Here is a 12,566-nt window from a genome sequence, read left to right on the forward strand (position 1 = left end):
TAAAGATAGAAGCATCCTTTAAAATCATCTAATCTGTGTAATTCTAGCATATATATAAACTATACTGATAATAAATCACCTCATATACTCCAGCCGGTAGACGGACAGCAGGTAGGTGGACATGGCGAAGTCCAGCTTATTGATGAGCGCTGCTACTTCAGGCGGAGGATCCAGCAGGTTAATGATTGTGCTCCTCAGATCATTCAGCTCAGCCTGGAAACACACACACACACACACACACACACTCAGATCAACCAACGGGATCAAAATCCGAGAATTTGGGAGAAATGTTGTCTGTAGTTTATAGAATAAAACAACAATGTTCATTTTACTCAAACATAAACCTATAAATAGCAAAATCAGAGAAACTGATTCAGAAACTGAAGTGCTCTCTTCATTTTTTACACAGCTGTATATATATTGTATATATTAAGCTATATTGTAATCTGGGCAAAAAATAAATAAAAATGAGTGTAAGTGAAGAGTACCGGAGTGACGGTGTCGTTCTTCAGAGCGGAGTTATACTGCAGTTCTGAGCGCAGTGGTTCTCCGCTGGGGAAAGTCAGCAGTGGGGATTTGGTGGCGATCTCACACACGCCCTCGTACCACTCCTCCGGCCACAGACCTGCAGCAAAAACACCGTCAGTGAACTCATCTGTCCAGTCCTGGTGTTAGACCTGTGTGGCCTTAAGAGTCCAAAACATTTAATTTAATACACAATGTGATTTAATTGCAGCTCACCTGAGCCCTCCACCGCGAAGCCCATCACCACCGAGTACAGCCAGAAATCCCGGAACAGCTTCTGCAGCCGGGGCTTAGCCTCCTTTATCGGGGGCAGACGTCTGGTCAGCTGGAGGAGAAACAATGATCATAAGGTTCATCAATGATCATACAATGGAAAATAGAGCTGCTTATATGTGCGTGTATATATATATATATATAAGATAATACATAGATTTACCACAGCTATCACAGGAATCAGAACTCCCAGGTTCCCAGCACTGCTGGAGGCCTGAAAATACAAACAATTTAATGCAGGGATGAATCAAAATCTACAGTCTACACCTGCTCACTTCATTCAAGTATTCAAGGAGATTTTATTGTCATTTCACATCACATGTGGTACATGAGGTGGAACAAAATTGTATTCTCACGGTCCACACTACAATCAAAGAGCAATTTTAAAATAGAAAAATATAATGACAAAATAAAATAGAATAAAAATACAATAATAAAATAGATAAGATATAGATATTAGTATTGAATTCATGATAAGACCAAACCACCGTGTAAACACGCCTACAATACATTTAAAACAGATATAAATCTGATTAATCAAAGCACTTCAAAAGGTGGTCTGAGACGCACTTAAAAAAAGATACTGTGGAATGTTTAGTAGTGAGTAGTGAAATTTGACGACTGGACGACAGCACAGGTGCTGCATCCTATCAGAGCTCCTGAGAACCTGAGACCCATTCTTTCATTAATGTTTGTAGAAGCAGTCCCAGCATGCCTAGCTGCTGCTTTTATATTACACACCTATGGACACAGAATAATGATTCAGAAACAAAGTGATTCAGTGATTTGGATGGGTCAGCGAATACTTTTGGCAATATAATCAATATAGTGTATATAACAATTACATATACAAATAAAAATATCCTCAAAATAGACAATACACTGTTAATTAAGCAGTAATAAACTCGAGGTTCGTGCTATAACACGAACTTAGAGTGTATTATTGTGATTATCCATTATCTCTGTTTATTGTAAGATTTTTAAGAGTTAAAGAGGAGGAGAAAATAGGATCTGTTTGTAAGCGCTGCATCGTTGCTAGGTTACCTGTATGTGGCGGAGTACAGTAATACATGGAGAGCTTCGGTTAGGTATAGTGCATTACCGGCTGATAATGACACTCATAGAACACCTCTCAGCCAATCACATTGCAGGGTCAGAACTAACTGTGGTAAAATCGAGCGTGAATAGCTATTTGCACTTCAGGATTTTAATTTCTCAGAGTTCAGGGATATAAAAGCTCCTAAAGCAGGGAGCATAATTCTATTACGATCATAATCTCTGTATAACCAGCTGGTTATGACCTATTAATGGATTCTGAAATTTAAAATCCGAACCTCTGCACTGTATTAGTGCAGAATCTTTATCACAGCTCTCTGCATATTAAACTTCACTGCTACTGCAGATTCATTAACTGCACTAAATCCTCTTACAGACACCTCTGCTCTTATCTCACGCAGATTAACGCAACGGCTGTTAGCAGCAGCGTGAGCCTCTTCAGCTTCAGCTTTCTTACTGAAAAGCCTGAGAAGAACCACTCGCAGAACTGCAGGGACTGCTTCTGGGTAACTGTAATATAAAATACAGCACTTTTTACAGCAAGCTTTTTACATTTTTAACCATATTTACTTAGATTAGGTCAATTTAATAGGGATGTGTATGCTTTTTAACAATATTTCATCCCATAAATAGTTGCAATAAATAATATTATTGCCATTTTATGCTATTCATATAACAGAGTTCATACACATTTTAACCAATAAATTTCGATGGATTTTTTATGACTTTTCTATGCCGTAAAGATTTTTAAACAGTGCAGACATGGACAATAAAAACAAAAATATATTTACGGTATTATAGTAGGCCTAAAATTAATCTGACACAATAATTATTTTAATAATAAAAAGTTTGTCAGATCCTGAGAGCTCCACTGTGTAGAGCTAAATTACTGAATTAACTCTGAGCTGATGTATTTGATGTATTTGTAGCACAAAATAGATTTTCTTCATCGATAAACGGAAACACAAAGATTTGTAGACCAAGTTTCCAGAACTTTTCCAAAACGTTCTGAGTATTTTTATTTTTCCAAAACTTATCCAGGCCTGGAAATTGCTATTTTCAAATGTCATGACTTTTCCAGGTTTTTCATGACCATACAAACCCTGATATAATCTCTCAGACTCTGGCTGCTGATGGAGAAGCAGCATGACCTACTGTACTCTCTCTCTCTCTCTCAGACTCCGGCTGCTGATGGAGAAGCAGCATGACCTACTGTACTCTCTCTCTCTCTCTCTCTCTCAGACTCCGGCTGCTGATGGATAAGCAGCATGACCTACTGTACTCTCTCTCTCTCTCAGACTCTGGCTGCTGATGGAGAAGCAGCATGACCTACTGTACTCTCTCTCTCTCTCTCTCAGACTCCGGCTGCTGATGGAGAAGCAGCATGACCTACTGTACTCTCTCTCTCTCTCTCAGACTCCGGCTGCTGATGGAGAAGCAGCATGACCTACTGTACTCTCTCTCTCTCTCTCAGACTCCGGCTGCTGATGGAGAAGCAGCATGATCTACTGTACTCTCTCTCTCTCTCTCAGACTCCGGCAGCTGATGCAGAAGCAGCATGACCTACTGTACTCTCTCTCTCTCTCTCTCTCTCTCAGACTCCGGCAGCTGATGCAGAAGCAACATGACCTGCTGTACTCTCTCTCTCAGACTCCAGCTGCTGATGGAGAAGCAGCATGACCCAGGATTCAAACCCAGGTAAGTATGGCAGTATGCTAAATATATAAATATATATATGAGCTACAGTTCTTTATACCTTCAGAGCCGGGCCCTTCTCGCTGGCCCTCTCGCTCGCCCGCTTGCCCTCCAGTCCGAGCTGCACAAACAGCTCCAGCAGGTTCACCAGCAGCTCGTCCACCATGTGCTCCGCCTGCAGGTTCGCCGCAATGTTGGCCAGAGCGTTGATCACGGCCAGGGAACAGTGTCTGTCCCAAACACAGAAACAACATTTTTACACTTTAGTTTTGTGTTTGATTACATTATTGTTGTGTTACATGATTACTACTCTAATATAAAATCAGAGTCTTGGTATGTACATAGAATACTGAATATTTTATACAGTTAAATATCAATAGAATCTTTATTTTTGGGGGTCGTAAATTCTAGAAATTGATCAAATATTGGTTACCGTATTTTTCGCACTGCAAGGCGGACTAAAAATCATTTAACTTTCATAAAAATCATCAGTGCTCCTTATGTATGAATTCTATCAGTCAGGTATTAAGGAGCAGTAAAGCCACTCCACTGAAGTACAGAGTTATACAGGAGATTCAGTTTAGTTCTCCAACACCTGGTGGCTGCAGTAGCATTAGCATTAGACGCTAACCACAATTTCACTGTTCAGAGGTGAGTATTATCGGTCTGTAGCCTGCTGCTAACCACAGCTAGCACTGCTGGAGCAGCATTAGCATTACCTGCTAATCACAGCACTAGCTCTTCTGCCGTTCAGAGGTGAGTATACTGGACTGTAGTCTGTGTGTTTATCGTGTTAAAACAAGCTAAACTAAATAAACCACTTCTGACACCAAATATAAAAAATATCAAAACTATATATTTTACGATATTTCGATATACCGATTGGACACATAACTTTGAAAGACAGGAAGTGACATTTGCATTAATTACCTGTATCCATGGTCTTTGTAGTCTTTGGTGGAATACACCATGGAGCTGGCCTTCACACTGATCTGCTGAAACAGGTTCCAGACCTCCTGGTAAATATATTGCTGAAAGAGAGTGAAGAATATACAGTATTAATATCACTTTAAATGAGGTCATCAGTATGTAAAACAGAACAAGACGTCAGATATATTAGATTAATCCAGATATTCACTTGAAACTAATATGACCATAAACAAATAATGTGCAATAATGTAATATTTACAACACAAAAACAATTCTATATGTTTTTCTTCATAGTTTAGATGATTTTATTATTAATCTACAAGCTGAATAATAAAAGGATTTTCCACAAATATTTGGACCTACATTCCCGGTGATGACCATGCAGCCCAGCTGGTCGATGATGAGCACGTCGAGCTGAGACGGCGGCTGGCAGAACTTCTGCTGGAGGATCTGCAGGATGGGCTCCATCACCCGCGGCGTGTCCCTCAGAGCCACCGCGATGTGCCCCAGCGCCCGGATGGTGTGATCCGGAATGAGATGGGCGTCCCTGAAGAAACACGGAGTAACAGCCGGTTACATTTCCATTATTTCCATCAGTTAGTGTTGGGAGATACAGCCTTAAAATAATATTACAATAGTCTTGTTTAATAATTTTATTTCTAATTTTCTCCCAGATTAGCTAGACCAATTATCCCATCCATTCAGCTGCAGTATATCCACAATCAACTTAAAGAGAGTGAAGACTAGCACACGCCTAATAAACTTTAAATAATTAAATTATAACATATAGTTTTATGTGTTCAGAACTTGAAAAGAGGTAAAATCTGTTGTTGGAAAAAATATATATACTATATATTTCAAAACAATATATGACCCTTCATTTTTAGATACAGAACTTTTACATACAAATCTATCTACTAGACGTTTCACCTAAAACAGATTTTAAATAGAATTTATGGATCTGATTTTTTTTATCATCTGAAAATCATAAACTCATAAACCATCTGAAATGTTTTTAACAGCAAATTTTACTGTCTCTGAAGTACAGAACACAAAAAAGCACAGATAAAATTCTAGTTTATTAAATACACTCTCAAAAAACATTTTTTTTTAAACAAGGCTTCACTCAAGTTCTATTTAACATTAACAAAAACATTCAGCAGAATCTGAAAATCAGTTAACTTTCTTCTATTTTATATTTTATAAAGAACAGTAACTTAGCAAGACTCTTGATTAAAACATTAGTGTAACAAAATAAATAATATTACATTAATATCACAAAATAAACTACCAAAGTACAGAATGTTTACTGCATGCAATTATATTAAAAATACCTTTACAATGTCACAGAAAATGTCATCAAAACTAATATGATACAGATAGTGTTCAATACAGAACGCCACTATTTTCAGAATATGTTTTTTCCCCATTTAAAATATATAAGGACATTATTGTGAATGATACGATAAGGAGCACCCCGACTACGAACCCAATTCCACCACTAATGACACGATTTACACCACGGATCTCACTGGAGAGTGCTGGAGTGTACTGGGAGGACTGGGAGCACAGAGGAGGAAATGGATCTGAAGCTGATTAAAGGACAGTTTAAAGGACTGATGTGATTCTGTGTTCAGCTCTCGAGTCCTGCAGTAACGTACTTATCGTTTTCCTGGGAGATGTAGAGCCGGTTGGAGAGGCTGGCGAGAAACGCCTCCACGATAACCGCGTCCATCGTCAGCCCGGCTTTCAAACACCTGAAATAACACAAAAACAATGATACGCTGGATAATGAGGATCATCAAACAAACATAATCTGCAGATAAACCAAGCTGATAATGGATAGGGTGTGTTTCAGATTATTACTGTATTCTTCCTCACCATTATTCACTTTAAATTATATATAATGTAATAAATGTATATAATTTGTTCCAAATAAAAACACAGTCATTTAAAGCTTTTTACTTTAAGAATATTTTATAGTTTAACCACTGATTTGCTTTCTTTTAAAATCTTGTTTTATTGTACAGCACTTTGGTCAACACTTGATGTCTTTTAAATGTGCTTTATAAATAAATTGCCTTGACTTGATTTATTTACAGAAAATGAGAAATGACTGAAATAACAAAAAAGATGCAGAGCTTTCAGACCTCAAATAATACAAATAAAACAACAAGTTCATATTCATAAAGTTTTAAGAGTTCAGAAATAATCAATATTTGGTGGAATAAACCTGGTTGGTTTTTAATCACAGTTTTTTTTCATGCATCTTGGCATCATGTTCTCCTCCACCAGTCTTACACACTGCTTTTGGATAACTTTATGCTGCTTTACTCCTGGTGCAAAAAATTCAAGCAGTTCAGTTTGGTGGTTTGATGGCTTGTGATCATCCATCTTCCTCTTGATTATATTCCAGAGGTTTTTAATTTGGTAAAATCAAAGAAACTTATTTTTTTTAAGTGCTTTCTTATTTTTTTCCAGAGTTGTATATCTGTAATTTTAAGATCTATCTACTGGATGTTTTACCTTTGGCCTAAAAAAAAAAAAAAAAAAAAAGTACATGTATATATATTTCACACAGGGCCATGTAGGTTTGGATTTTTTTCTCCTTTAACAATGAAAAACTTTATTTAAAAACTGCATGTGTTTAATTGTGTAGTCTTAGTTGTTTATTTGTTGTAAGTTGTTTTTAAACTAGTCAGAATTTGCTTACCTGCAGATGTTGTCGATGGAGATATCCCGGAGCTGTTCATACATGGAGGGCTGGCTTCTCTTAATGGTGTGGCCGCTGAAGGTGGATTGGGAATGCTCGTTGGTGACGTGGATCTTGATCTCTCCAGTCCCTTTAAATAAAATAAATAATATTGATAAGATATCAGGTATCTCTGGTAGAATAGTAAAAATAAGAACAGTGCAAATTTATCTTTAAATCTGCTGCACATGTGAACACTGTGATGATGCTGCTGAAATGATATATATCGTGCACCCCCTTGTTTAAATACATATTAATATATAATTAAGGTATGATAGAGTGGGGCTCACCGGTGCTGTACTGGTTGTGGTATTTGTAGAGTTTGACCAGTACGGGCGACGGCACCACCAGGAAATCTCTCAGGGACATGGTGACGGAATGAGCCACCACCGGAAACCTCTCACACAGCCGGCCCAGACCCTACCACCACAATACATCCATTATACAGCAATAAACCATCAATAAAACATCAAAAATATATTTATTACACATACAGTAATAAACAAATGCCTCAAACATCAGAGGATATGAAACGTAGATTTAATTGGGCTGTAATCCTGTTTATTTCCAGTAAGCTTAGATTTCCAATATTTTGTATACAGGTGAGTTTCAGTAAAGTTAAGGCTGGGTGCAGCAGCATTAGCACTATAGCACTAGACTGAAAAACCCTGAGTAGCCTGTTTTAACATGATAAACAGACAGAATACAGTCGCTAATGCTAATGCTGCTCCAGCCTTAATGTTGGAGAAACTTTACTGAAACTCGCCCTGTATAACTCTGTACTTCAGTGGAGTGTCTTTACTGCTCCTTAATACCTGACTGATAGAATTCATACATAAGGAGCACCGGATTATAAGGAGCTCTGACCATTTTTGGGAAAATTAAAGGATTAAAGTGCAAAAAATAAAGTAAAAATATATTTATTTTGTTTTTTTACTAACTTGCAGGCAGCAGATGAGCAGAGGCATGTGAGCGATGATGACTTTACTGGAGGTTTTGGACTGAAGCTTCTCCGACAGCTTGGTGCAAAGATTTTCAGCACCTGCAGGTAAAACAGTCAACAGCAAAAATCAATCAAAAATATACTAAATCAATGATACAAAGTTGGGACAGAAAATGCAGTATTTGGGCAAAAACACGCTCTCTGCTTTCTAGCTGAATGATAAAAGCTGTACAGGACTAGGATAGTAACGTTATAGAAACTGTCTGCTATTCTCTGTGTCAGATTATCAAAGCTGGTTACTGCATATAATTCCACTGCAGACATAATTAAATGATTAGAACAGTGCTGCTGAGGTTAATGTAAGACTGGAATAGCACTACTGAGTTAAATATATTGCGTGGTCTTGTGAGATCTTTTTATAAGATCAGTTTGATCTCCTGGTTCTCTCCAGGTTCCAGGTCTCACCCTGTTCCTCGGTCACCGCCCACACCATCAGGTCGACGCAGGCGGCGTTGGCCTGGCAGCGCAGTTTGAGCGGGCTGAGTTCGCTGTGCAGGTACTCCACGTCGTGCAGGATTCGCTGCAGCTCCGACTGGCTGCTGCTGAACTGCTCCAGCACGAAGTCGTGCACCTCCTTCACAAACGCCGTCTGCAGGTCTGCGCACAATCAAACACATCCCATAATAAACAGCACAAAACATGGAAGTGTCCACACCATCCTTTTCTAACAGTCTATGGAGCAAAATATCCAGATTATAACAAAAGGATTTTGGTCAAAGAATAGGGCGCTTCTCAAAAACCTCTTCACTACATATATATTGTGAAAAGGAAGTATACTAAAGAGCATTAAAAGTATAATCAAAAGATTATCAAGTCAGGTAAAGAATACTAAAAGTGCAATTTCAATTCAAGTCTTCTCTTAAATTGAACCGGGAATACGGCAGGATAAAGTTGAGGTAATGTCCAGTAAACTGATAAATACAGCTGTATTAGTAATGTACAGAACTGTTCTGGGTTACTGTGCACAACTAAAAACTCAAAAAACTGAAAATAAAGGACATAGAGTAAAAAAGAAATTGATAACGTAATAAAATTCACTATCTGACTTACCTTTCATGTAGTACAAGGTGTCCCGTAACATTTTGAAGACGGCCACATACAGAGGATCACTGAAGGTTTTGTAGTAGAGGTACAGAACCGGATTGTTCTAAAAACAAAACACATCACAGTGTAAACATAATAATACACTTTAAAGCAACAGTCTGTAAGCTTTGGGATTTAGAGATGTAGTGATGTCTCTAGTTATAATGTATAATTACACAAAGCATGTGGGTAAGTACTTTTAACTAATCAACTAACCAAAGTCAATCAATCCTAAAAATTAATCAGATTTATTTACTCCTTACCTTTTCTCTTTAAGACTGAGCATTTAATAATAGGTATTTAAATGTGAATAAATTAATCAGTGTTTGGATCAGATTGGCAAAATGTATTTATATTTATATTAATGATGCAAAATATTTATTGTATTAATAACAACAATTTTCTTTATATGTTATTGCGCTGAGTTACTGAATTTACCTTAGAGCTTAAATGGAGAAAATAAACGCTAGTGTAGCTCCATATTCCACACTCAACAACCAGAGAAGAGGAAATGTGCCATCAGCTGTGTGTGAGATTCTATTTAATAGAGAATATCTCTGCTGCTTTAAGACGTGAACAGATTACCTCCTGAACCTCAGCCAACATCTGATCCAACGGTTTTAAAAACGTCTCTTCCACGAAATGCTCCACCTGTCCGTAAAGAGAGAGAGCAGGTTGTATAACTCCTGCGGTCAGCAGAATTCTCTACTGAAGTATTTATGAATATGAAAAGCTTCAGGAAGCAGAATGTGAGGCGAGAGACGGACCAGCTGGAGGAGCTGCCTCAGCATTTCCAGAGGAACGTCGAACTCCTTGGTGCTGCTGCCGGTGAAGAGCGGGGAGACGGAGAAGCTGGAGCTGATGGTGGAGAAGTAGTAGTCCGGGTCCACGGTGCTGCCGTCCGGCAAATACGATCCTGCTGAAACACAGAACCACGTTTCACAATCAGACACAGAGAGAAATATTTATTATATTTATTATAGTTTATTATCTGCTGCGGACGTTACCTTCAAAATAATGAGCAGAGGGGTCAGCGGGAGAGCTGGGGGGCAGCCCGGCACGCTCCGGACTCGCCTACGACACAAATTACAGCAAATTACAATTACAACGATTAATATTTAAATAATTTTAAATATATATAATTTTTTATATCATTTTTATCCCATTTTTTCCCCAATTTACAAGACCAATTACCCAACCCACTCATTAGGACTCCCCCTATCACTAGTGATGCCCCAACACCAGGAGGGTGAAGACTAACACAAGCTTCTTCCAACACAACACTGCCTCTTTTCAAACTGCTGAGTAGCATTACAGCGCTAACGTTCGGAGGAAAGCGCAGCGACTCGGTTCTGATACATCAGCTCACAGACGCAGCCTTGTGCTGATCCACATCACCCTAGGAGTGCTCTGGCAGCTGATGGGAGACTGATTCACCGTGGTGTTAAAGGGTAACTAAACCCTCTGATTTTAGCTGAATCCACCCTCAGCTCAAATTTGACAATGTAAACAAAAAAAAAAAAAAAAAAAACGGGAACATGTGTTTGTCTATATGTATCTAAAACGTCTTTTTTAAGTCACAATGTCCATATTTAGATCAAATGCTTGCCTCACTTTCTTAAATACTGCCTGTTTATGTGCTTTCTAACACTGTATATACTAAAACAGTATTAATAGTCCCCAAATGTCTGGATTTGTACTTTAGATTTTGAATTAAACAATAAACAAGTGTTTTGAAGCAGCGTCACTCATTACTGCACTGCAGCGCCCTCTGCTGGCGAGTTTTGGTACTTGATGGTGAATTTTTGTACCTGCAGGTGAGTTGTGGTACCTGTTGGGAGATGCTGGAGACGCTGCTGGTCTTGCGGCGCAGCGTGTCGCTCTGGCAGACAGTGAGCAGGGAGCTGGGTAAGATGGAGCGGAAGTCGTTGAAGGAGCGCCGGCGCGCCGCCTCCGTCTCGTCAGTGTTTGGTACGGGCTGGGCGATGGCCCGCGGGAACAGTTTGGACAGCAGTGGCTCCTCGGTGTTGCTGTAGCGTCCGGACGCTCGCACCACACCGAGCAGACAGGGTACAGTATACCGACACGCGTACTCTACATTTAAACACAAAACACAACAAGAAACACAATAAACATATTAAACACTTACAGCTCTGAAAAAAAAAACACACACCACTTCAGTTTCTGAATCAGTTTCTCTGATTTTGCTATTTATAGGTTTGTGTTTGAGTAAAATGATCATTGTTGTTTTATTCTATAAACTACAGACAACATTTCTCCCAAATTACAAATAAAAATATTGTTATGTAGAGCATTTATTTACAGAAAATGAGAAATTAGTTTTTAATTACAGTTTTTTTTTCATGCATCTTGGCATCATGTTCTCCTCCACCAGTCTTACACACTGCTTTTGGATAACTTTATGCTGCTTTACTCCTGGTGCAAAAATTCAAGCAGTTCAGTTTGGTGGTTTGATGGTTTGTGATCATCCATCTTCTTGATTATATTCCAGAGGATTTTAATTTGTTAAGTGGTATCTTATTTTTTTAAAGAACAATCTATAGGCATAACTTTTAAACAATTTAACCTTTTCCAAAAACAGCAGGCAATTATAAATGTTTTCTTAAGAGTGTAAAATCTAAATCATTACATATTATAGTAATGGAGCAATTAACATTTAGTTAAAAAAAACTGTCAATGCATGTACTTTTATTGCATTTCAAGCAACTTTGATTAACTCATCACGTCAGCATTTAGAACAAATGAAAGATTCAGACCTTTATCCTGGTCCTCAGGGTTTCGGCACGCATGCAGCAGAACCTGCATGAGGTCCATCACAGCCTCCAGAATCTGCACAACACAAAGTCCAGTCAGATAAAACACACACTAAGTTATTTGGCCAAACTTTTGTTTTAGTATCAATTGTATCAGCAGCACATACCTGTATTCGCAAGGTCTCATCCCTCTGAGCGACATCAGAGAGCATCGTTACCAAGCAGAAGCAGAAGTTCTCAGCGACTGGGAGGATTTCTGTGAGCATCAAATAAGAATACAGGAGAATTTTTTCATTTTAAAATTGTTAAATAAATACAACAACAACGAATCACTGAAGATAAATAACTGATCTACGTACCTCGAACCTTCCTCTCCGAGCTCTCCTCGATCCACTGGACCCTCGGCAGACCCTTCAGCAAGCCCAGCAGGTACGGGACTATAGCATCCTTGTGCTGCAGGGAAACAAACAAATCA

General features: G+C 38.6%; 1 protein-coding gene across 4 annotated transcripts in view; it reads right to left on the bottom strand.

Moving 5' to 3' along the window:
* pi4kaa (phosphatidylinositol 4-kinase, catalytic, alpha a) overlaps positions 1-12,566 on the bottom strand; it is a 41,520-nt gene that overhangs the window by 27,576 nt on the left and 1,378 nt on the right. For 2 of the 4 annotated variants that reach the window (XM_049468484.1, XM_049468486.1), the window contains exons 3-22: positions 12,451-12,544; positions 12,259-12,347; positions 12,095-12,167; positions 11,149-11,411; positions 10,325-10,391; positions 10,085-10,236; positions 9,903-9,968; positions 9,285-9,381; positions 8,640-8,831; positions 8,173-8,273; positions 7,522-7,651; positions 7,193-7,322; positions 6,141-6,236; positions 4,843-5,026; positions 4,480-4,580; positions 3,611-3,779; positions 962-1,012; positions 742-850; positions 489-625; positions 80-213 (exon numbers count right to left, since the gene is read on the bottom strand). In XM_049468484.1, coding sequence (XP_049324441.1) covers positions 80-213; positions 489-625; positions 742-850; positions 962-1,012; positions 3,611-3,779; positions 4,480-4,580; positions 4,843-5,026; positions 6,141-6,236; positions 7,193-7,322; positions 7,522-7,651; positions 8,173-8,273; positions 8,640-8,831; positions 9,285-9,381; positions 9,903-9,968; positions 10,085-10,236; positions 10,325-10,391; positions 11,149-11,411; positions 12,095-12,167; positions 12,259-12,347; positions 12,451-12,544 — 2,435 coding nt within the window. The remainder of the gene's footprint in view (positions 1-79; positions 214-488; positions 626-741; positions 851-961; positions 1,013-3,610; positions 3,780-4,479; positions 4,581-4,842; positions 5,027-6,140; positions 6,237-7,192; positions 7,323-7,521; positions 7,652-8,172; positions 8,274-8,639; positions 8,832-9,284; positions 9,382-9,902; positions 9,969-10,084; positions 10,237-10,324; positions 10,392-11,148; positions 11,412-12,094; positions 12,168-12,258; positions 12,348-12,450; positions 12,545-12,566) is intronic. The other 2 variants (XM_022680760.2, XM_049468485.1) reach the window with 1 other exon arrangement.

The sequence above is a fragment of the Astyanax mexicanus genome, chromosome 20 (assembly GCF_023375975.1).
Source record: "Astyanax mexicanus isolate ESR-SI-001 chromosome 20, AstMex3_surface, whole genome shotgun sequence".
NCBI lineage: Eukaryota > Metazoa > Chordata > Actinopteri > Characiformes > Acestrorhamphidae > Astyanax > Astyanax mexicanus.